Source organism: Heterocephalus glaber, unplaced genomic scaffold, assembly GCF_053883595.1.
Source record: "Heterocephalus glaber isolate CG9 unplaced genomic scaffold, H.glaber_assembly_v1.0 deba00001428, whole genome shotgun sequence".
NCBI classification, from domain to species: Eukaryota; Metazoa; Chordata; class Mammalia; order Rodentia; family Bathyergidae; genus Heterocephalus; species Heterocephalus glaber.
In genome coordinates this window covers 4,693,308-4,719,817 of record NW_028258293.1, presented here as the reverse complement: position 1 = coordinate 4,719,817, position 26,510 = coordinate 4,693,308, and the positions used below count along the sequence as shown (strand labels likewise).

Genomic DNA, 26,510 nt, shown 5'->3' with positions numbered 1-26,510 from the left:
ACCTGAATGCTGGCCACTTGTGCTTCCAGATGGTCTCAGATACAGATTTCACCCTTAAAGGATTCTGGAAGGAACATGACAGCATCCTTTCCCGTGTGGGGGTTAAATGAGAAATCCCAGACCAATGTTTCTCTAAAGACACTGAGATCTGCCTGTGTACAGGAGAGAGACTTAGAAGGTTGTGTAGAGGAGCCTGATCAATTTGAGTTACAACCAGCCCTCAAGAATGAATTGAGTTCGTAAGTCAAGGGTCCATTGTAATTCTAAACCAAATGCATGATTTTTACTCCATCCCTATACAGGAGGAAAAAAAAAGCTTTAAACTTATAAATGTTTTGTAGAAGCAAAGAAACGGAAAGAACCAAGTAATATAATCCCTTGCCAACTTTATGATAGCCCTCCCTCACAGGGGCGCCGTAGTCAGCAGTTGGAATCTCCACTTTACAAGGCGTCTAACCACTAATTAACTAGATACCAAGAGAACTGCAGCAGCAATGACCTCCTCTACAGAATGAAAATTTGCTATTAGATGATGTTAGGGTGAATTTACACTCCTTACTTTACAGTTTGCTGTTCACAGCCAAAAAAGTGACATGCTCAAAGCTGAAATATCAGTTACATTTGACACTGGTAGAGCTGCAGTCACATGGCTTGTCTTCCAGTTTACTGCTCATTACCAGGAGGACAGTCAGGTAAAGAAACTGAGTAACACAAAGTAGTAACATATGCGATTAATGTAACGGAGACCCTAGATGTGAGGAGATGGTAAGATACCACTTCATCCCCCAAATGAAAAGCTAAACCCTGACTCCTATTCTTTATTACTTAAAACTGGGCTATGTAACAACTCAAACCCTAGCTTGTGCTAGGCCCCAGCATGTAACACTACTGGGAAGCTCCTAGAACTCATACAGGTGTATCTATCTATCTCCGTGTGTATGTGTAGTCAGTCGGTCTGTCTGTCTGAGAAAAGGAGTGCTACAAAATTAATAAGATAAGAGATGACTGAAAAACCAGGCAAAGGAAACGAACAGGTAATTCCGAGCACAGACAAAATGTTTGCTTTCACGTTTACGTTGGTGGGCTGTACGTAGTTATAACAGATATGGGGGTGTAATGTGACAATATCAAGTGCTTTAGTAAGTATATACTCTTTGATCTGGATATTATACATCTACGGACTTAGCCTAAGGAGATAATTACACAAGTTGCAAAATAAATACACACAGATGTGTAATGGGGTGCAGCTTATAACAGTGACAACAAAGTAAATGTTCGTCAGCAGGGGATTGGATAATTATGCTGCTATTAAAAATGACTTAGATTCATATTTATTGATAGCAAAATGCATCCCTAACAAGTGGCTCAGTGAAAATAAAAAAAGTTGGTGACGATCTGTATGCATAACAGATCTGTTTTTGTTTTTTTAAAAAAGCAAACTACATATGCATGCTTAGAAAAAATGTCTATAGCTATTAAAACAAAATATTAACATAAATTAATAAAAATATCTTATTTTTCTTGGCTTCACTTGTTCCCAAAGTAAGGTAAACAAGATAATAACAAGTTTAAAATATTATTGAATGGGGCCAAACCGCAAAATGAATTACTATTTCCAGCTTCAATAAAGTTAAAAGTTTGCTGGTGAGAGAGAAGGTAAGGTGTGCTAACACTGTAATAGTGGAATTCAAAGATAGACACGGGGCTGCAGAGGAGGAGATGTTAGCCAGTTGCGATCACTTATTGGAAGGACGGTTTCCCAGGGCAGGTTTGGGAGTAGGGTGGGGCCAGTGCTGCATCCACCACCTGACACCCACCGGGTAGCCTTTGAAGGGTCCCTGAACGCCCTGCTCTGCACAGGAGAGGAAGGTGTCTGGTGGCCGTGTAAAGGGCAGACTGGAGGAGAGGGAAGCAAAAGAGGCCAGTTTAGATGTCACTGTGATTATTTAGTCCTTGTTCCGAATTTTCTCAAAATGTTGTAAAATAAAATGAAAGAAACACCATTTTGTTCTTCCTGTTTTATATAAATCTCTAAGACACAACCACTGACTGACAATTCACATGGTTTCATAATCCAAGGGGTTATGAAATATTCTTTGAATATTTCACAGATGGTTCCTTTAAATAAAGCGACTAGATAATTTATGACCAATGAGTTTACAATCCCTCTCTTGAAAAACGGACAGGCCTTTTGAGGTCATCTTTTGATGTGCCATATCATGTGTTCTGAATGATTTTGCCCAGAGGAACTAATTTATCAAAAGCTTAAGACTGTAAATGTTAAAAGATTTAGAGCTGTAAGTTAGCATAAAAAGCAGAATGCAGTGTTTAGCAAACATGAGTCACAGGCTGCAAAGGAGGGCTCATGTCAGGCAGGCAGTGATGAATGGGATTAGATCTAATCGAAGCTCGGTACAGAATGATGGCAAGGGTGTTTCTTTTGCTAGCACTCCTGTTAATATGCATGCAAGGAGGTATTTTTGGAAATCATGCTAAGTCAAAATTAGGTGGCAAAGTTCTAAAGTGAAATCAAGTATTAATATATGCATTTCAATAAACACTTCTAGGCTACACATGATTGATACAATTACTGTACGAATCATAAATCTGGATTTTTTTTAACAGCCTCGTGACTCATGGAATTCATAGTTGGAAAAGATATAGACAAACGAATTTAACTATTTAAAAGATACGAAGCACAAGGCACCACCGAGTGGACCACATGGGCGCTCTACAATGCATTCTGGCAGTGCTGTGGCTGTCCTGGCATTAGTGCCAACACAGATGATATCAGCTGTATAAAAATACTATAAGAAGAACATACATTAGAAAACTGTGGTAGTCCATTACAAAAAATTCAGCACTTTTCGAGTAATAAACCAACCATAACCTTTCGGTATTTGCCTCTGTGGGAAATAGCAGAAGTCATGTTTCCTGCTCAGTTCCATTCCTCAGTGTGTATTCACACTTACTTCAGAAGGAAAAAGGGACGTGCGCAGATCCCTTCATTTAGCTGCAGGTGAGTAACTTATAGCGCGTATGCCTGTGGGGAGTAAGCGTCAAGTGGAACGTATTTGGGGCCACGGCATGACTTACACTATTGGTAATGAGGATATTTTGTTGTCAAGAGGGAAAAAACGTGGACGATTAAGTTCAAAACATTTTTACTACCTTATATTTGTTATATGAAGTAGGATAGAGATTAACCATTTTATTAAACATGAAATTTCCTTGTATTCGAGTAATCTGAGGGAAAATTTAAACTATATTCAGTCAGAATATCTGTACTATAACAATCTGGTTTCTACTAGGACCTTTCATTGTGCTTTTAAGATAAAACCACTGACACAGGGTGCAAAACTTTAAAAAAAGGAAAGGTTAGAGACAGAAATATTACTGAATGTGAGTTTCCAGATGGATAATGAGGAAATCTTGACTTTTCATTTAATGTCAGAAGTTTTATCAATCCCATAAATAAACCTGCCGTTAGCACCCGCACCCTGCCCAGCACTAGCGAGTAAGCGTTCTGTTTTCTCCACCCAAACTGGGTGTGCTCTACCCTAAGTCAACAGACAGGCGACATAAATATCTACCCCAAATCTACAGTAATGATACTGGCAAAGTATCAAAATTGACAAAATTAAAAATTTGGCTTCTGCCTCAATAAAAAGTAATCAAAGTTTATAAATAAGGATATTTCTAAAGTTTATTTTATAGGTATAGCAAAGAATATTTTAAAAACCAGGAGTAATGAAGGAGGACTAGCTCTGCTACAGATCAAAAGATACTATCATGTATGAAGTACTAAAATATTAACTCCTAGCCCTAGAGTGGTAAATAAAAAAGAATAGAACCAAAGTTCAAAAAACACAATTACATGACTACAGTGGCACACTGGTTCACGAATTTAATTCTTTGCATGATTCTGGTCACAAACCAAATTGGACGAGAACAGAATCAAATTTCCCCATAAGCTCAACATTGAACCTAACCACTGAATTTGATTTGGTTCTCGTCCAACTCGGTTTGCGCCAAGAATCGTGGAGAGAATTGAGTTTGTGAACTGAGGTACCACTGTACTCTGTCTGTAGAATGTAGCGACGTTGGAGGGGTGAAATGTATACAAGTGTGGACACACACACCCACGAATAACAGGCTACTCAGAAAAAAAGCTGGATTCTTGTCACCTTGTATCAAAATAAATTAGAAAATGGAAGAGAACATTTAAAATTTATGGAGGGGCTTTCTGAGGAATGATTCCTAAGGCCTGAGAAAAAGTAACTTTTACTACATGAAAGTTTGAAAACTTCAGCATTAAAATGGACACTTCAAATAAAGTCAAGAGTAAATGATAAAAGTTATATGAAGGATATAACTGCACTATGCATATTACCGGAGTTAATGTTCCACGGTGATCTCATCTAGTCCTATGGCTTTAAATATCATCTAAATGTTAACATTCTTCAAATTCTGTGTTTCACTTAGACTCCGCTCCTGAATGGCAGATTCTTAGCTGCCTACATGAGGTCTCCACTTGGATGGATCTCAGACACATTTAACATGTCTGAAACTGAATTCCTAGTTTGTTTTACCATCTCTCCTCTGCAAACCACTTCACATGGTCTTCCCCATCTTATTTAAGGCAAGTCCTTTCTTTTAGATGTCCACCCCAAACATCTTAGCCATCCTAGACCTCTCTCTCTCCTACTCCAAATCCAATTTGTCAGCAAATCCTTTTAGTTCTACTTCCAAAATACATTGGAGCTGGGCATGGTGGTGCACACCTGTAATCCCTGGATTTTGGAGGCTGAGGCAGGAGGATTACCACGAGTTCAAGCCCAGTCAGGGCTACATAGTGAGTTCAAGGCCAGTCTGAACTACACAGTGAGACCCTGTCTCAAAAAAACAATACAATGAAAAAAACCCTGCAAAGCTGTTCATGACCTGTCTTTCCCCCTATTTCTACGGTCCCAGCATTTTCTACTTTCCTTCTCTTTTGCTTCCTAACAGGCAGTGCCTTCTTGGCCACTGTGAATATGCCTGGCAAATTCCCGTGTTAGGGATTCTGTATGCTGCTTATTTCCCCTACTGGAAAGATTCTTTTCTCCCATGTGTGCGGACTAACTGCGTGAAGCCCCTCGCACTGCGTCAGGGAGCTCGATGTACCCTCACCATCCTGTAGAGTACAGCAAACCCCTCCCTGCTTTCGCTCCTAGGCCTCCGTTACTTCTTTTCACACAGCATGCAGATAAGACTGACTGAGTTATCGCACTTACTGCCTTTCTCCACTAGAAAGTAAGGTGCGTGAAGGCGAGGACAGTCTGCTTTATACTGTGCCATATTCCTTTGCATTAGTTAAGGGCCTTCCACATCGGAGAAGCTCAGTATCGCTAGGGAAATAAATACCCTCATACTTAAGCTCTTGCATATAAGCCATCATTTTGGCAAAAGACAACTATACCAGAAGAATGTTCAACAAAGAGTGGGCAACTCACAGAAAAGAACAAACACAGATCATTGTCAAACAAATAAAAACACCCTATATCCTAGTAAATAAAATATTTTAGTGATACATGCATCCTATATAGCTATTGCTTCATGTCTTTAGAAATGTATGCTAACACAAACTGCTGTTGATGCTTTTTTCCATTCATGTACTCCAACATTCTAAGACTAAGAACAATAAATGTGTATAGGTAGACTCATATCTTTGTTACTCTTTGACTCTATTCATAATGCATAGAACATACATAACTCATGGAATGGACAAGACATATGAGCAAGTAGTCTATGAAATCGTTTTAACAAAATTATAAAATAACAAACCAAAAACTAAACATAATAAAGCCAAAAGTCACCCTCTGAATGTTCCCAAACGAAAGTGCTTATTTATAAAATGCAACATGTCTTTCCTTTTGAAAACATTTTGAAAAAGAATTTAGAGGCAAATAAAGGCTTTCTTGCTGACAAGTATAGTCTATGTAATTACAATATCCATGAAATATGGATTTTTAAATAGGAAATAATGACCATCAAATAGCAGGTGGCCAGTATTTCTCAGGCTTTGTGCTAAAACCCTATTTCCTCTCCAACATCTTGAATCCATTAGAAAGAATCAGGCCCTAAAGGTAGAAGAGAATCTGAAAAATTCTTCACTTTCTAAAGTTCTCAACTATATCAAGCCGAATGACAATTTTATTAAAGAAAAAGAAGATATTATGTTTATGGAATGTATCCAACTTCCCTATCACCATATAAATACAACATGGAGGCCTTCTGTTAGTAACAAAGATGTAGTTAATTCAGACCAAGAGCTCCTCTGAAGACAACAGGAGTCTGACACCACACACACAGCTTCTACCTGAGGGCGCTGGCCGGCTAAGGAGCCTGCAGAGCTGGCAGTATCAAGAGGGAGGCACAGGGAGGCCATCTCTGCAGAAGCAGCAGCTGGCGGCTCCTGAGGGTGCTCATGGATGCCAGGGGTCAGGAGGAAGTGCCAGCAACCCTGGCAGCAAAGAGGGCACAGCAGCTTCAGGAGCCTGCTCCCTGCCCTGTGAAACTATGCTTATAAAAGTTAACAATGCTGTACAATCAAAGTACTGGCACATCATAGAGAAAGCATTATCAAATCAACCCAGTGATGGAATGTTGAGTATCTAGCTCAAAACACACAAAAACAAAAATACAAAACCAATAAAACAATCCCACTAACTCAAGGAAACAAAGGATATGTAACAGAAGACGAAGCAATCCCACCAGTAGGCTAAAAGTTAGTTGTTTTTAAAGACTTATGCTCCCACTAATGCTAGTTAGATAAAGATGAACAGGTATTTTCACACACACACTGGTATAATAGATTGTAATATCCCTTATCCAAAATGTGTGGGACTAGGATTGTCTCAGATTTTTGATTTTTTAAAATTGTGGAATATTTGCAGCATAGACTTTACTGGTTGAGTGTCCCTAATCTAAAGATATTAGATGTCCCGAAATACAAAATAGTCTTGTCTTACGTCAGTGCTCAGTTTCAAGCTTTGGAGCATTTCAGATTTCCGCTATTTGGGTTGGGTATCCTCAATCTGAACAGCATCTTGGTTTTTACAGACCAATTTGATTAATAGCATGGATTAAAAAAAAAAAAACCTATCCTCCAATCCAGTAAATCAGTTTCTACAGATTTGCAAATATGAATACACAGGTATATTCTCTGATGCACTGCTCAACAATAGACTGGCTAAGAAAATTATGGTACACCTATTTCTTGGATTTTCAAAACTTAAAAAAGGTAAATTCTTCATGTAAGTAGGCTAACCATGTTCATAATGAACTAAATAAAGGAAAATTACAGACTAGTATGTATAACATGGTACCTTTCATGTGAACATCAACAAAAAACCTGAAAGATATTTGTATTTCTCTCTTACACACACACACACACACACACACACACACACACACACACACACAACTTAACATTAATCATCTCAAAGAGAGAACACAGGACTGGAGCTCTGGGGACAGCCAAATACGGCATTCTACTTCTTACATTCTACACCATCGGAATTAATTTTAACCAAGATTATAATGTTAGCTTCACAATTAACACATTCCACACATACTTCTGAAAGTAATATGATAATAGAAAAATAATAAATTCTACACTGTGATCTCAAGAACACATTATTAGATATTAGAGAATATAGTATTATATAACTTTAATCTTTAATAGAGGGTAAATTTTAAAGAAGGATAGGAAGAAAAGCTGTTTCATCAAAATGGGTAAATGGGTTTAGTGCCAGAGCTGTTTTGAACCTCATTTTACACTCGATCTTAGATCCTGGGAAGATACGTGCTAAATGAAATGACTTTGAAGCTAATTTCCATATTAATTTTCATAAAATAGCCAAGCATACTGAAAATTAACTGTTCTGTAGGCTGACAAATAAAAGCATCTCTTTAGGAATAACGTTACTGTTTAGCTAATAAAATAAAAGCCATACTTACAACAAGGAATAGACTGAACAGGTGCAAGCTGTGGAAAGGTCATCAGAACAGAAATTCCTGGTAGATCCTTTTGATTTGGGGGTTCAGTAGTCTGATCTGCCCAAACCACCACTTTTTTCCTCTCCACCAAATGTTCAATTTCTTTGAAGTCAGACTCAAAAGAAGCATTTGACAAGCCAGCTTCTTTCAGTGTGCAATACTGTCTTCTTAGGGTTGGAAGTAAAGCATTCAGAACTCTGTTGTAGAGAAGATGGTGAGAAAGGAGAGACAAACACTAGTTTTTAAATACATCATTTACAATTCTTTTACGTAACACCTATAGCATTAGCATATTAAAATGATTTCCTGTGTATGTTTTATTTTAGAAAATGTTATTTCAGTCAAATGCTTTGACAAGAGTAATATAACAAGTGCACACTAGAAACAGTCTTGGATGGGAAGTTAAGGACCAGGCCCTCTTCCTGGATAGTCTCCATATACTTTTGTTCACTTTCTGGAGCATTTCTGGGAGTCCTTTTTTCTGAGTGTTGTTAGTTGTGTTGTCATGGCTACTCAATATCCAGAGTCAATTCTTGGGGAAGAGCCAGATCTGGCGAATAAAGTGGATGAGGACCTACAGTGATGTTTTTATGAGCCCGCCTTTCTGGTGGATGACACTCAGCAGCAGCATTCACTGTATTTTTGATCATTCTTTGCAAAGACACTCATGAAAGAGGACTCCAAGAACTGCTTTAGAAAGTGGCAAGAACTAGGGAATAAGTGTGTTTGAAGTAAGGGGGAGTATTCTGAGGGAGATTAATGACAATGTGTCTTTTACTGCAATAAATTTTTAAGAAAGTTTAGACATTCACTATGTATTTCATTTACCCTTTATACACTACTGTCAAATGAAAAGTCTCCCATTTTAAGTATAAAACATTAAAACACACAATACAACAACATAACAAAATCCAATTCTCCTTTAAGATAAGTGACCTACAAGCAGTGGTTTTCAGAGTGAGCTTCCAAGGGGTGTCAAGAAGAAAAGATCTGGACAAGAATGTTGCGTTTGAGGAGTATTTAAGGCTTTAAATTCTTGGCTCTGACTCAAAATCTTGCATATCACCAATAGTAGCACTGATGGTATCTTTTCATGTATTAGACCTCTGTACATATCAGTTTGCCCTAAACAGTCTTAACTTTGTGTACTAAACTTGTAGCCCCTAACTTTTATAAAGGCAGATTTAAACACGATCTTCAAATGGCTCAGTTCGGATTCACTGAGACAGCTGACAGACGGTGTTCCAGTTGACTTACCCAAATAACAGAACCACCTGAAAAGTACGGACAGAGCAGTTTGAAAAAATAACCAGGTGTTAATTTTAACATACAAGGAAATGATTGCCTATTGCCCCAGAACATAAAATATTTAGAAACAGTAAAAATAATCCATGGTTCTTTTCTTCTTGGCTGGGGTTGGTGTGGAGAACTCCACTCAAGTCAAATAGTTAACAAGTACAGCTGGGCTCCTGCATCTCTGGACTTATCTATGGATCCAACCAGTAGTGCAGCAGGAATACTCCCCCTCCCTGCCCCGAATCCAGAGTTCCAAATAGCAAAGTCTTAATTAGCTGCCTGACAAACACCATGCTGACCCCACAGGAAAGAAGGGGTGCGGTCTGCCCTGCTGTAGCTTCTCACTTCTCAGAGTCCCTGTCTCTCTGGCCCCTATGTGAACTATCTGCCTCAGGATTCGTTCGCCTACTCTGCAATCTGACCTAGCACAGCTGTGACTGGACTGAACTGGGGAAGACTCCTTCCTTTGTTATGATTTTCTACACAGCACAGTGTAACTATTTGCACAGCATTTGCATTATATTAAGTATTCCAAGGAACCTGGAGATGAGTTACCGCACACAGAAGGACATAGGTGGATTACTTATAAACACTACATCACCTTACGGAAGGGGCTTAAGCATGGGCTGGTTTGAGTATCAGAGGGGTTCTGGAGCCAGCCTCCTGGAGGTATTAAGGGACAGATGTATAGAGATAAAAATTATTCAAGGCTAAATAAAACATTTATTGAGTACTTGAATAATGAGGTACTGTTGTCCCCCCCTTTGCTGCCAGTATCCCACGGGGATGGTTCCAGGGTACCCTCAACATCCAAACCCAGAGTTTCGGCCTGCAGCTGTTCAGAAGAGTATCACGGGGCTACCCACACAGGACCTGACTAAGTCACGAGACAGCCAGCCCCGGAGAGCTGCGGCTCTGTGCCAAGGTGGGGGCTCCTCCAGGGTGCACCCCACACCCAGTCTGGCCAGCTGGACTGTGCAGAAGGTGACCCAGAAGGCCCGACCGAGGCTGGCCTCTTCAACCTGATGGGAAGCATCTCCCTCAGTTCCTGAAGGCATGTGCTAAGAGTGGCTTTGTGCTAGTTCCTTTAGAAAAGCCTTGAACTTGCTAATGCTAGTGAGAGGGTGTTTATGAAGATCAGCTCTCAACAAAAACTCAAGGTATTAAGTCTCGAAAGAGCTCCCAAACCAGACAGCATTTCCCATGTGCTGTCACATCTTCTGAAGGTGGAATACACCACAAGCTGTGACTCCCCTGAGGCAGGGTTCTGAGGCTCCCCCTCCCCCTCGCCTCCTTTCCCGCTGTGCAGTAGACTTTGTGAACAGCTCACAACTTAAACATAATCACAGGATGAGTCTCAGTCCTGTGGAGCCTGAAGGTGGGCACCAGGGGCATGTCTGTGCTGTAATCTGCTTGAAGGACAGGGCTTGGCAGGCTACGCAATCACTGCCTTGCTCACAGAAGCCAGAGTTCGGGACTGATTCTGAATCTCATGCTCTTCCCCTTATGCCACATTGTCTCTGTGATGCCCGGGTCACCATTTTCTTAAATTAGTGAGCCAGTGGAATCCTTTTTTTCCTATTTTAAAGTAAAATATCACCCTAACTTTATTAACCTGTGTGCCTGATACAGTAAATACGCATGGTGAAAGTGTTGTTTTGGCTCTTGGCTTGAACTTCCCGGGGCGGTCTGAGAGCCAGTGGTCGGTTGGAAGACCAGCTGCTCTGGGAGGCAGCAGGCAGCTTGGTGTGAGCTCCCATCCACAGAGGAAAGTGCCTTGAAGTTTCGTTTTCTTTTTTAAAATCTGTTACACTAATATGATTTCCTATAAATCAAAAGTGTAGAAAATTAACCAGCAGTTACAGGGCAGAGTAGACTTCAGAGTGGAAGAATGTCCGTAGAGAAACAATTTTCTATTTGCATAGAACACCAGTGACGCCGAGGAGCTGGATGACTCATCTGAGGTGACCAAAACCTCTACGCCATACTTTAAAAAAATTCTGTTTGTGAAATTAGATGACTGAAGCGTTATTACTGAGCTAGTGGAGAGGGTATTAAGGAGCATCACATAAAAATCGGGACCCTTGATATTTAGCAATTTTAGTAACAGAAAAATCATTCTAGAATTATGAATAATTAACAGTTGCCTACATAAAAATGCAGTTAATGTTAATTTCAACTGCTTCACTGGATAAGAATTCTTAGAATTTTTTACTATGTTGCATATATTAAGTCAAAATAACAAAATTTTAAAGAAAAATGCTTAAAAAATTATAAAGCATTGTAAAACATTAGTTACCAGGAAAGAATCACATCTTGTATATTCTCAGTATCTTCTTGCGAGGATTCTCTGTTGCTGGCAGACAAGGGGAAATAATACACACTACATATACAAAACACGTTTTCTTGGCATCTGCTGTGCAAGCATAAGGACCTGAGTTCGATCCCCAGAAAACAAAAAAATGCACATTTTCTGGCAGTGGAAAAGTAAACTTCGATGTTTTGAGCACTTTAGGTCTACAGTTGGAAACTGTAGGACAGGTAAACCCATATACTCACACCTCAGTCTGCCTGTGCTGCTGCTCTTGAAGGCAAGCGAGATCTATCATATGTCTAATTTGTGCTTTCAAATCTTCATTCTGGAGGTGTAAATGGTGAAAACGAAGATCTTTACTGAGTTCCTAGGGAGACCATTGCAAAATATGTCTTAGATTTATTTTTAAAAAACATACTAAAATCATATTAGCTTAATAAAACTTTATTTTATACTGATGCCAGTAGTTTTAATTTTTTATATAGGTAAAATATGTTTACAAGCAATTTTGAAAATAAGAGTCCTGGTGTAGGTAATCTCTAACTTAGTGGCAGGATAAGGTTGGAAGTTTCCTTAGAAACTGAACATTAGGAAGTCTATCCATCTTGTTCACAATATTGTGAAAATACATTCTTAGGGCCAGTTTTTGCTAAAATGGTACTTCTACCATTTTGGCCCACATTTACATGGGCTACATTATGTCCCAGTACACAACCTCTACCCTCTAATACTGTCATAGCATTGGCCAGTAACATTTCATTTACTCAAACTAGAGTTCAGCGTCTGGAGTTGTATGAAGTAAGTTATCTGCCCACACTCACTCTTATTAGCATCACCCTGGGCAAAAGCAAATTGTTAAATATTGTCAAAAAATCTCCCATCTTCCCATTTTCTTAAGCTTCATCTATATAGTCACTTGTGCTTCAATCTATAACCGAAAATTACATTTCTTTCCTCAAACCTAGTAAGCCTTAAGTACAAAAAGTATCAGCTAAATGAATACACTGAAGTATGGACAACGATAATCCAGTAACATTTTCTGCATCTTTAAATGGGAAATTTCAGTCCATGCAGTGAAAAATAATGATTTAGTTGTTCATTCTGAGTAACTGAGCCAGCATCAGGGCTGCATCTGGAAACTTCCTCCTAGAAAAATTCCCGTGATCTGTTTTAGCTTCTCAGTCCCAGTTCTCTCTCCAATACAGCTGAAGATGGATTCTCTAAAAGCTCCTGTTCTTTCTTTTCTTTTCAAAAGACTTCACTAGTAATGGGACTATGACTAAAAACATGTTACACTCTTCGTCTGAGATATGTTAAAGACAGGATTTATTTACTCAGTTCATGTTAATACTTCAAGGAATACAGTATGTATTTAAGAAAATTTCTTCCTACGAAATCAGAATGATATGCTTAGAACACTGGCCTAAATTATGTGAGTTTTAGGGATAGATCTGGTGTTAAAACAAATGCCAACTTAAGTCACAAATACGGCCTTTGTGGAGATCAGGTTACTTGACTAAAATTGAAGAGCTGGGTGAGATGATCCCTTCTTTCCAGTTCCATCAGATCACTTTCTGTAGCCATAGTAAAATCAGTGCCACTCCATTTAAAATAGTTTTGCACAAAATATCAAGATTACAACAAATTATCTACATGATGAATCCTTACGTAGTTTGAAACAGATTACTCAACTGAAGCGCTACCTCATAAAAGGCATTTATTCCTTAGGAATTACAACATGTAAAAGTAACTTTACTCTTCTCAAGTAGAGGGAAGTTGATTGTAGTAGGTAATTATCAAGCAGAAGGGATGTTCGGGTAAAAACAGTAAAAATAAGTCAGTTAAATCTCAGAGAAATGGGGCCACAGTTGTCTTTTTCAAAGATATTTATCTACTCAATAAGAAAGATAAGAAGTTTAAAAAGCTCAGTTTTCCAAACTTACTCTGAACAGAAAAACACATGTGTACCTTTGGAATATGACCATTTTGGCCCAAGAGCCTCATCTCATTTTCCACATGATAAAGCCAATTGGTATTTTCATCGAATTGCTTCAACTCCTCCTCTCTCTTTTTCTCCAGGTAGCAGCGACGAGTTTTCAGCATCGCAAGTCTATGATCTCGTTTGCAGGTGGCCTAAAACACAATGTAGTGATAATTTTGGATCGCAAGGATTTATTATAAATACCAAATGAATTAATCTATAAAATATCTGGCACATAGTCAATGTAAAATGTTCAATAAGACCCTTTGTTAAAATTACTTAGTGGTATCAACACAAAATTAAAAAAAATTATCCAACTAAAATTGTTTTATAAGAAGTGCTAATAATCAAAATAAATACAATCCTTAGAATGTATAACAAGGTTAGATTTCAGAATTTCGCTTAGCAACCATATGAAAGGGTTCACAACAAGGATATATTAATCCCATGAGACATTCTGCTACTTGGAAATCATTATATTTGTCAAAAAAATTGGGAATCACTATGTAGTTCAACCAGGTCAGTGTGCAAATGTAGCAGCAGGTCTCAAAGGTAAACATTCAGGGGCTGTGGAGTAGCTCAGTGGCAGAGAGCCTGATTAGCCCGTGCAACGCCCTGGGTTTAGGCCCTAGGAATCACACACACACAGCCAAAGGACAAATATTCACTTTTTCTTCTATCTTAAGAAGAAATTTTCAGTAAGACCAGGTATATATTGCACTTAATAAATAAATTACTAATTTTGATAAAAGATTAAGAGCTACTGATAAAGTGATATCAATGATATGTTAACGAATGTTCTATGATTAATTTTTAGTATATCACATCTTCCCCATTTAGTAGGTAAGAAAAAAGTGAGATTCTAGTTTTCAAAAGCACATGAGGGCTGAGAGTGAAGCATGGTGGTAACCCTTGACTATTGTGCATGAGACCTTGAGTTCTGTCTCCAGAGCTGCAGAAAGAACAGGAAGAGCCTTTTGGACACCAAGAAATATACGATCTATAGAATATATCTCTATCTATACATACCTAATGATTACTTCTGTGAAGGTGGGAAAAGCAAAAACATTTGGGCTGGTAATCTAAGAGTAACAGGTAGTTATTTATATGATAAAGCTTCATAACAAATAATACGGGGTACAGGGGGTGTACCTCAGTGGTTGGTAGTGCTTGCCTAGCATGCATGAAGCACCAAGTTCAAGACCCACATCAAAAAAACAAAAAACAACAACCATGTATCTACCAATGTATCATGTATCGTATGTCTTACATACTTTAGAAAATGCAACTACACTTTATCAATGAACACCAAAACTGGAAATAATTATTCAGTATTTTCGAAATGTTTATTTCTGATATCTGGTAATCTACAGTTTCACAGGTCTAGGCATATCTTTATTTCGTATTGCTCAGACTCATGCTTCTTGAATTCACATCTTTTTGGTGCAGCACTAGACCATCACGTGTCCATCCTCACGGTCTCCCTGCAGGATGCCTGTGACATGAGCGTATGACTTTCTCATTAAGAAGTCTGTCCCTCATGTAACAGCACCTTGCCCTGGATGCTACCTCTTTGTGCCGCATTTGGTGAGACTTTCTTGGCTATTTATGCGCTCTGTAATTCTGTCTTCTGCTGTAGTGAACATGGAAATCAGCAGCACAGATAGTAAGAGCACAGGCGCTAGCCTCAGCTCACCAGAGTTTGGATCACAGCTCAAGAGGAGGAGCTGGTGTGACCCTGGACAACATGACTGCTACTGCCTTGGTTAGGAGGATATTAAATACCACATGGGATTTCTGAGAATGTAATGAGTTAAGAGACTGGCTAATACTGTATCTAAAATGAGTGTTTAGTAAAAAAATAACACCTCTGGAAATTTTTTTTCTCCTTATTTGGATACTTTTTTGATAGTCTTTATCTTTGATTCTTTTATCTTCCATTTCTTCTTTTGTAATTTCATTCATTTTTAGTTTCTATCAGCTAGCCCTAGTATCTAAAGTTTTACGGATTCTGTCACATGTGCCAAGCCTGTTGATTTTTCCCTATGGGAAATTATTTCAGGTGTTTTATGATTTCGGACTGGGAGTCAGTGGCTGCTGGCATTGAGGGCTTCTTTCTCAAGGCTGAGTGTTCACTGCTCCTGCCAGGTTCCCCAGAGGCATCACTGTGCTGACACCATATTGAATATTAATCTTTCAACTTTATGGGTTCTCTCAACAACACACATGGGCTGTTAAACTTCAAACCTCAATCACTGAAAGGTACACAACAGTGACAGTCCTCAAACGAGACCTGTTCCCCTTACCGTCCTGTGCGGGTTGGTAAGATAATAGGAGGGGCACAGATTCGTGGGGTCCCCAGCCCGTTGTGGAGTGCTCACTCGCGACACTCGCCTCTTGGGTCTCAGTGGCAGGGATGTGGGAGTGCTCCGCGTGCACAGGACGAGTGCAGCAGTGCCCATGCTGAGAAGTTCCCTGGAAGCAAACCTGCCGCTGGCTGCAGCTGCCTGTATCTGAATGAGCTGCTTCCACTGCCCTGTCTGCAGCAGGAAACTAACTCCTTCACCATGTGAACTTTGCTAGGATGTGCAGCAACCCTCCAAGAAACAACAGTTGCAATCAAAACATTGTGCTTTTCTGGTTTCCTTTTTCTGAAACCTAGGAATTTAAATTTCTGCCTTGTTTACATTACGCATTTAAAACAGTGTCTGCTATATTACTCTAGCCATTCCATGAGTTTGCAGAGAATGAGTGAGTAGGTAACCTCGGCTATCAAATTTCTAGAAATAGAAGTTTGGATGTTATATTGTTGAATACCTTTTCTACTTTGTCTTCAGAACACATCATTTCTATTTGCTTATGGCATTGCTGTTGATAAAATGATTTAAGTTCATTTTCTTTAAGTAACATTTCCAACTTCAGATATTCTTGCCTGATTTCTTCTCGATTCTGGAACAAGCAGTTAAGAATCTCTTGAAATCTACCAAAAATAAAACAGATTACAGAAACTTTTCAATTTTATGATCAATGATACAAAATTTACTTAAAGAAATGAATGAATAAGGCTGGGAACGGTGGTGCATGCCTGTAATTCCAGCTACTTGGGAGGCTGAGGCAGGAGAATTGCAAATTCAAGACTAGACAAGGCAACTATGTAAGACTTATTTCAAAAAGAAAAAAGAGGGCTGGGTGATCAGAGGTATAGGGGTTGCCTAGTGTGCATGAGGCCATGGTTTCAATCCCCAATACCATAAAAAAAGAAAAGAAAAACAGAAAAAAAAATCATATTTACCCACTTATAGAACTGCACTCTGTGACAAACAGCAAATAAGTTAGAATAACTTCTGCCTATTACAAAAATGCTTAGAAAGGAATATTGTGTATTTCTTCTAAGTTTTCATTTCTTTCTTCCAAAGCTAATCACGTTATAGGAAATACAGGTATCACAAATTCTCTGATATTAGTACTGTATTTTGTCTATGCTTCTATCAGTATGTGATCTAACTGCTTAGGAAAAAATACACTGTTTCATGTCTGTAGGCAAAGGATGCTGTCTTGGTGAGCACTATGCCATTCCTAAGGCCCATGAGCAACCAGCAGGGTGAGCTGGGTATGCTGGGTGCTCTGGCGTTGGCTGTGAAGAAACAGCAGTGGGAGGCATCACCACATGGTGCCTCTGTGGCCTCCCAAGGACTGCCAGCGAGCCAGGTTTTAGCTTCCAAAGAAGATACAAGGGAAACACACCATACGGTGGTTCAGTACCCCCTGCAGCTTGGAAAAGAAAAGAGCCAAGGGACACTGGCAGGATCCAAAACTGTCCAAGTTTACAACCTGGTGAAGGGAGGAAAGCTGTTTCCTCCAAAGGGGAATATTCATCTAGAGAATCCAAGTTGAGGGGTTCGATTCAGATCTCTGAATGCCCAAAGACCTGTAGGTGACTGACTCCTACCACAAGTCTTTAATGATCCTGCAATCCTCTACCTGTCAGGGTCAGCAGAACATTGGTCACAGTGATACTTTAAAATTATAAAAAATGTATCTGTGCAGTCAAATCACAGATCAGCTCCAAGATACAGTCACAGCATAAGTAGTCACACACAGGCATGGATCTCAGAGAATAAGTAACTGCGAAGCCTTTAAAATAAAATCAAGTGTGTGCATTTAAAAATAAATGTTCTCTGGCCAGAATTTTATATATTTGTAAGGATCTGTGGTAAAAATACTGCCAATTTACGTCAGTAGTTCTTAATGAAACTCTGTTGGGAATGAATATAAGCCACAATACATTGACTTTACCGCGGTTTTGTCAAACTGATAAATATTTCATAGGAAATATGTACGGACATTGTGATTTCACTGTATCGTATTACACCAAGGCTCATGCCAGTAAATGAATTGATAAGTTCTCTTTAGGTTATACTCAAAGATAAATTCTTGGTTTTTATACAAGTTTTTACTCAAGGACAAAGTTAAGTATTTGTCAATTTTGTAATTCTGTGGTCCAGACATTTTACTTGGTGTTTACTAATTATGATGGAAGAAAAGGATTTAGTATTGAAGGTTTCTAAAGAGCTCCTTTACAAAAAAAAAAAATCATTAAAACACAAAGTACCCTAAGGGTACTTAAAAACTATTTAAATATGAAAAATGTCCAAATAAATGCTTATTGCACAGTTCAGACCATCTGCCTCCACATGATTTGACTCAACATGTTTCCACCGCCTTGAACTACCAGCGCACATGCACAACTGTCCCATTGGGCGGCTCGTACCACTGATGCTACCAACAGATCTAATCACTTTCATCAGCCTTTTTATTAATAAAACTAAATCACAGCCACCACCCAACCATGAGACAGAAGAATTACAGCCCTGTCCAATGTGCTTAAAGCTGTCAAATCCAGAAACGTTTACTAATCCGTAAGATTTTAACTGATAAAGCAGACTTGATTAAGTAGTATGGGGAAATTCTACAGAGCAATTAATCCAATTCTGAGAAGCTGATGACTTCTTTTTCAAGAATCTTTCATTAACAAAGACACTGGTTGCCCAATGACAACTTCTATGTTTGACTAAGGAAACGATCACAACAAACTAACAACATCACAGCTGAACACTTTTGTTAAGGGGAATAAATGAATGCCAGTAAATTACTTATGGTAGTTTTTAAAGGCTAAAACTAGTAGGAAATAAAAACACCTTAAGACTAATAAAATTTGACAATTTTATCTTGAAATTGGTTGCTACGAGGATGAAGAGAAATAATTTAAGCATAGTATAAAATCTGCAGGATAAACAGAGCTCTTCACTCTGATAATATATACATCAATCTGTATGAAAAGCTGATTCTTGTCACTGATGGAAACAACAGCTGTTGGGCTGTTGTAATTACTTCTTATACTGTTTGCAAAATAACAAGGGGTGGAGACCTGGGATGCCAGCGCAGACGGGACGTTTTTGCTACTGTGAGGCAGCGAGGGCCAGCATGGCCCTCAGCACTACTTGTAAGGAGTGCCGCAGTGATCAGGCTAAATGACTGCATACCTAAGTCATCAACATCTACACTGCCAAATACAGAAATAAGCTCGCAGTAGTTTAGGAAGAAACACAGAGTACTTAATAACAATAATAAAAGGAACTTTTCCTCCAAGCCGTTCTGACAATTTTCCACACTACGGGACACTGGGCCAAGAAATGTTAACATCATGTGGTTCCAGGAAGGCAATGGGTCAGGCTGGAAAATAGCTACTTATTCAGAGATCTTCTTTCACATAATTAATGATTTAAATTTAATAAGTGGGCTAGTAGTGCTATATAGAATCAATAAAATAAAGAAGAGCAGATTTGTATTCAAACTATGCAAATGATCAAGCTAGAGGAGGAAAACAGGAGCAAAACTAAAGATTAGCTAGCTTCACAGGTGATATAACTGGTGTCCACTCCTCTGTCTCATACCTAAGTCCTGCTTTTCCTGACTATCTGTAAAAACAAAATGAAAATTATTTGGTTTCCAAAATGTGCAATATAGACAGCAATCAGCGACTTTCTGAATTCCTGAGTTTGTTTGTGATGCATGCAGCGTATGACAAATGATGATGATTAACATGAAATATTTGCTAACTTTTAAAACAATAAATTCCTCAAAATGAGACTTTAATGTTCATTTTACCTTTCGATTTCTTTTTCCTGAGGGTTTGGAATCATTAACTTTGCTTCATCACTTTTAGCAGTGCAGGCTGTCTGTTCTTCATAGGCTTTTAATTTTTCCTTTAACATTAAAATCTAGGAGAGAAAATGAGTTAAAAATCCAAGACAAGTTATAGGATTCCATTATATATGGCCAAGGCAAACTTTCAGCTATACAAAGTTACTGAATAAGCCAGACTGACTTTTTCAGAGTGCAGTAATTTCTTGGACAATCAGAATTGAATTAAAGAAGCCCATAAACAAGGAACTGAGTGAGATTAGCATAACAATGTAAATAGTAGACATACCTCTGCCTTCTGCTCATTACAGATCTTTACATACTGAGATATGTGATTGTTGAGATTAAAAACGTTGCTCTTCAGCTGTCAAAAGATAGGAATGATGACTATGTATACACATACATGAACAAAATGGCATCACATCTCATCATCTGATTTCCATCAGCTCTGATCATGTGATAATCACAATTGATTATGCTTAAGACCCATGACCAGAGGACAGGTTGAGCATTTTAACAACAAACATGAATTATATACATTACTTTCCTCAGAAAAGATATTTTTAAGCATCCATTCATAATATAATAAGAATTGTCTATTTTCTTTGACTTTTAGAAATTCAGAGATAATTTCATGTTCTACTTGTTACTGAGTGAACTAGTTTTTACTAAGTTCTTATAATGTTTCATACTTTTAACGGTATGGGCCCTTGGTATATATGGAAAGCGGAGAGAATGTTAAAGACATGAGTTCAAAACTGGATTCCAACCTTCACTATCTCTCACCTACCTGACTTAGAATTTAGTGTCTCAAACTCTCTAAGCTCTGCCTTGCACAACTGAACAGTGGAGCTAAAATCGCCTGATACAGTGAATTAGAGCAAATAATACAAAGTGTATGAAAATCCTATCCACACTGGTACGGTATGACCTGGTATAGATAATATGTGACTGTGTCTCTTAGGACAGACAGACTGCTTCTCTGCAGACATGTAAAGCAGGCGGCAGAGAAGGGTGGGAAAAGTCACCACATCAGTGCCACTGTAGGTCTCTGCCAACCTGAGGTGCTATCATTTTAAACACACGTCTTGACTTTTTAAAAAAAAGTACCCCAAACCTTTAGCAAAAATTCTAACCACTCACTATTTTATTTCTTCAGCTATGTAGAAACTGGCACATCAGTGTCGTGAATCCGGATATAATTATTTTTAAAACACTATATGCTTTATAAACAGAGGCAGATACAGCTATTTTCCACATGAAATGACCGAGGGGTGGAGAGATGAACATGTTCAAGGATTTCAGGTACAAAATGCTGGTGCTCAGCTAAAGCACAGCATCATCCTTGGCGGCAACACATGGGCGAAAGCCTTGAGCGATTACTCCAGGATGTGACCCGATTGGGCAGAAATGTATTAAAGCACCCTAGCACCCTGAAGACTGAATACTTGCATCCACCGTATGCAAAACAAGAGGTTTAAAGTTTTGACTAAGTCATTGTTCAATGAACGACTAAGCAGACAATTCTGACCCTCAGCTTCCGAGTCCTTAATAGAAACACAAACCCAACACTTCCATTAGAATTACAATACTGTAATATGCACCCAGAACTCTCACCCAAATATAACATACATACACTTACAGAAGATTTAATGTCCTTTGCACGGTTAGCATACTTAAGGGTGTTATACGTGTCATCGTAGGATAAAGAGGAAGGACTAACAGCAGCTATCATTATAGTCTGACAGTTTCCTCCAAGAGAATCCTTTAACAAGCGAGTGAGCTTACTATTTCTGTAAGGAACATGCTGATTCTTTTTCTGAAAGAACAAAAAAAGAATTCTTATGCCATTTTCCACATTTAAATGCAAACCTTCTACTACTTCACTAGAACTTAAGCACTACCCAACTCTGCCCAGACTTACGATATAATTGGTGACTGAAATGATGATAATGTTTTTTTAAATTAGTTTTTTTGGTATTTAAGATATATAATATAATGACATTCATCACTGGAAACTTGCACCTTTACATGATCCATTTTGGTTCTTATTTTTTCCCCCTTCCCCTGCCCTCCCTTCAACCTCTCCATCCCTCCCTATCTATAAAGACTTTGTTTCCATTTTTCTTTTCTCGTATTAATTCCATTTCCTTCTTTCTTTCCCCTACCACTCCTACTTCCCCTTCCCCTTTGCACCTTTTCTTCCTATTTCATATTATCTATTATACCTTTTAGTCCTTAATGATAATATGTTATAGGAGTATTCAGTGAACATATAAAATAAAAATCCTATTTAAAAATTATATCTCCATCTGGGTATGAATCTTAGTATATTACAAAACAATGTATCAAAACTGGCTCATTCTTAGCTGTGAACAATGTACCATATTATTGTTGTATCACATCCCGGAAGAGTTAACAATGGGGTTGGGTGCCCATAATCCCAGCTACCAGGGAGGCCGGAAGTAGCTTCATGAATTCCAGCCCAGCCTAGGAAACACAGGGAGACCCAGGGGAGAAGTACGGGGCATATTTAGCAAAATCTTTGTATGTTAACTCAGGGACTTTTCCATAAACCTAAAATTATTTGAAAATAAAATGTCTCTTTAAAGTATTCCCACCATTTTTAAGAGAAATTCAAATATAAAAGTAAACAAATATATACCCTGCACAAATGTACTAGAGAAGTAAGAATTTTGCATGGTACAGAGTTACTTTCCTCCCTAAATAAAAATCTAGTACGGATACAAAACAAACACAAAATTATGGGTATTTAACCTGAAATTACAACAGACTTCTAAGAGAATTTAATTTTTCAAGATTTCTTTTTACTCAAAGATACAGTTCTGGTTTGAAAGTTACAAATATTCTAAAAAGTACAATTTCATTATGTTACATGTAACCAATCTTATGCTATCCAATGTGTATTTTTCATACTAAAGAATTTGAGGTAAATGAAAAATGCGCTGATAATTCAGAGCTAGAAATAAGCCCTAGGCCCCCAGCTCCCAGTAGTGCTGTGCTTTAAACCATCGCAGCCTTTCCCAAACGTGGGATGTATACTGTTGGTGCCGCCAGAAGTGATTTTCACACGAACAAGACACACATTCAAAAAGACTCATAAATGACTCAAGAGAAATCATTATTTAAATATGAAGTATTAGTATATATGGCAAACATCCTAAGCTATGAACTGCTTAAGTTTACAACATCGTCTTTATGTCACGTTGTCTGCTAACATGTTTGAGATTTTAACTCTAAATGCAAAAACACTCTCTGCTTTCAAATTTGGTGTGATTTAGTAAGATGCCCTTTTTAAAAAGGCTCCCTCTAGTCATCCTAATACACATTATTCTAAAGAAAAATATGACATTTTGAACAGTTTAACAATAATTTTCCTAAAGATTTTAACTAAGTTATCTTATTTCAAATTTAAAGAAGGAAGTTATTTTTACACATACATTAGTTATCAAAATAGGCTGTGCTCTATTGAGTACTCTGTAAAATATTTTAAAAAGCCCCCAAAGCATCTAGTACATATTATTCTATTAGATGAATACATTACGCTTACATCTAAAGTTCCCCTTTCTCTCTTTAATAAAACCAATTTAGAGTACATAAAATACCATCCAGAAAAGAATTTTGTTAAAATGTTTTCTTCTCTTCATGGCAATTCAATTATCATTCTTGCTGTATAGCAGTTATTAAATTGTCACTTTAAAAACCAAACAAGTCCAAAATAAGCGATAAGAATGTACCATACAATATTCACTACAAATCTGATGATCATTAATTTTCATCTAATTAATTTTAAGTATGAAAATGGAAATTAAAAAATATAGTATCTTACCAAAATACAACTGCAAAAGCAAACAAAAATAACTCTGCACAGCTTCCTGATAAATCAGATTTTGAGGTCTGCATCTAAAAATTGTCCATATACCCTTGAAATACAATTTGCAATAGGCCTTTAAAATGAAATTGTATTAAATATATCTTTCTAGAAATGGTGCTGTAATATTTCAAAATACTGAGCAAACAGAGAGCGCGCACACCTTTCCATCTGCCAGGGCGTTGATGACGTTTCCCAGGGCGAGCAGGGACCTGTTGATGTTCGTGCCCTCCACGAACCGGGCCCCTGTGGTGCTGGTGGAACTGGCCCGCTCGGACCCCGCCAGGTCGATAAGTGACATCTTGGCAATGCGTACATTCTGGTTGATGCTCGCTGTTTTGTCTTGCTGTCGCAAATAGATCTTAAATTTTAGAAGAACAAGGAAAAACAAGGCTAAAATTTAAAAGGGAAGCACATTTTCCTTTCAAAGCACCATGAAACTATTTCAAAGTAATATTACTGTCATCAAAAGCATGTCCCAAACGCGGTATAATCTAACATTTAAGAATACATTACTGCCGGGGATTTAGTTCAGTGGTTCCGGCGTCTGCATTGCAAGTGCAAGGTACCCAGTTCGATCCCCGGTACCAAAAAAACCCCAAATATATTAAGAAAAATACAAAGACTTTTTATATGTGCACATTATGGAAAATGTTTGGAACTTTTTTCTTTTCTTTTAAAAGCCGATACTAAGGATTGATCCCAAGGCCTTGTACATACCAACCAAATGCTCTACCTGAGTCACAACCCCAGTCCGCTTTAATTGTAAATGTTCCTAAATCCCATTGCTAAGGCTTGTTATCCAGCTTGGTGCTCCCAGGGAGAGGCAGCACCTATCCTGGACCCGGTGGCACAGGCTCGTGGTTCCAGCTACTCAGGTGGCTGATACTGGGAGATGGTTTGAGCCCAGGAAGTTTGAGGTCAGGTTGGGCAACACAGCACAGAGCCCATCTCGAAAGAAAGAGGGTGAATGGGAGTCTTCTGCTCACCAGGAATGACAGGGCCCCAGCCTCTCTTCCAGACATAAGTGATATGTTGCCTCACTACAGGGCTAAAAGCACCTGCATAGAGGTACCATGGACTGAAACCTCCAAAACCATGAGCTAAAATCAACCTTTTCACTTACAAGTAGATCATCTCAAGTCATTTATACACAGCATAACAGGGAAAATAACTCTTGACCTATTAAAAGTCAAAACATGGAATCATTACAACTGATGGTAAGGACAACTAGGTCCTACAAAAATAACATTCTTAAGAAAAAACAAAGGCAGGAGTGGTCAGCACACTTTGCATGCCTCTAAAACTGCCCCAAAGGAAAGATGATTTTGAATGCTGATCCAAACTGCAGAATAAACTTATTCTAATTTCTAAAACTGTTGCATGTCCCCATAATTATGAGAATGTTATACACAAAAAGATAATAGTATACTTGTCACTTGTAAAGGTATAGTTTCTCAGCTATTTTAAATTGTTTTGGAACAATTTATCTCAAATAAAATAGGTGGAAAGAGATGATGGTAAGCTATACTCTATCATAAAATTCTCTTATCAACTTTTCTTATAAAGCGAGGTCTAAGATTTTGGGAAATCTTAGTGTCACAGATAAACATTTCTCTCAAAACTACTGATAAGTGAAAAGTCAGTGGTAAGAAGAGAGGACAAGTAAATCTTGGGTGACTGGGGATGATCTGAATGGCCTGACTTTCTTAGAAAACAATCTCTTCAATTGGGAAAATTTTTTCCTATATGATTAATTCCATACGGCACAGTCCAGGATGAAAGGTCATTCAATCATTTGGATTCAAACACACTAGAACCCTTAAACAAGAAATGCCACTAATTGATGCTTTAGCTCTTTCTGGACTTGTATTCCTAAAGCATGTGTGTCAGTTGAGTCATTAAAGAATGCAGCTACTTAATGGTCTTCATGGTGAAAACTTCTAAAAGGAAAATTAGTATCTTTCCAATTAATTGGTTGAGATCTATACAGAGAAGTCTCACTCTGAATGCAAGCATCTATAGGAAAAAATTTTTTTCACCAACTTCAAAAAAAAAAAACTATCACTATCACCATTTTACCTTCCCATATCTATAAATTCTATATTTTTGAAATCTTGTGTCATAAAGGTTGAAAATTCATATTTTTTATTTATATCATCTTAATCCTAAATACTCTTGGTGATATTCTCAAAAGCTGCAAAGGAGAAGAAATACTGAGAGGTGGAGATGTCTACAAGTGAAGAGTTTTTTTCTTTGCGTATGACAATTATCATCCATGAGTTCTGCTCCACGTGTTTCAAGTTCCATTCTCAGAGTGATGGCCTCGTGACCTGTTACCTGGAAAACAGCATGAGAACGAGAGGAGGCTGCGTTTGCGTCAGTGGGGTGCTGTGTCCTGTTTTTGTTCCCATTATCCAGTAACTGTAAGATTTCTTCTGAGGATCTGGGCTAGAGAAATTTGGAAAGAAAAAGAAATTACTGAATAAACTCTCCCCTCCTTTTCTTCCTTTTTTTTTTTTCTTACTGGAGATCAGACCCACAATCTCACACGTGCTAGGCAAGTGCCCACCACTGAACTAAGCATGTAGGTGCTTTTAACAAAATAAGACATTAAACGTTCAAATAGATTTTTAGAAAGAAAAAGTTCACTTAATTAAAAGCAAACAAAATAAGTCTGCAGATATTCTTTAATCATTTCAGTTCTATAATTTACTAGTTCATTTCTTTCTCAAACAGGATGGAAAACAAATAATGGGCAAATAGCCACACTTGCTGTT

General features: G+C 38.1%; 1 protein-coding gene across 4 annotated transcripts in view; it reads right to left on the bottom strand.

The window, feature by feature from the left end:
• Kif18a (kinesin family member 18A) overlaps window positions 1-26,510 on the bottom strand; it is a 57,308-nt gene that overhangs the window by 18,444 nt on the left and 12,354 nt on the right. For 3 of the 4 annotated variants that reach the window (XM_004851584.3, XM_021263954.2, XM_004851583.3), the window contains exons 5-13: window positions 26,071-26,181; window positions 23,894-24,091; window positions 21,481-21,657; window positions 20,128-20,202; window positions 19,803-19,915; window positions 16,452-16,614; window positions 13,622-13,786; window positions 11,899-12,020; window positions 8,005-8,240 (exon numbers count right to left, since the gene is read on the bottom strand). In XM_004851584.3, the coding sequence (XP_004851641.3) occupies window positions 8,005-8,240; window positions 11,899-12,020; window positions 13,622-13,786; window positions 16,452-16,614; window positions 19,803-19,915; window positions 20,128-20,202; window positions 21,481-21,657; window positions 23,894-24,091; window positions 26,071-26,181 (1,360 nt within the window). The remainder of the gene's footprint in view (window positions 1-8,004; window positions 8,241-11,898; window positions 12,021-13,621; window positions 13,787-16,451; window positions 16,615-19,802; window positions 19,916-20,127; window positions 20,203-21,480; window positions 21,658-23,893; window positions 24,092-26,070; window positions 26,182-26,510) is intronic. The other variant, XM_087211508.1, reaches the window with a different exon arrangement.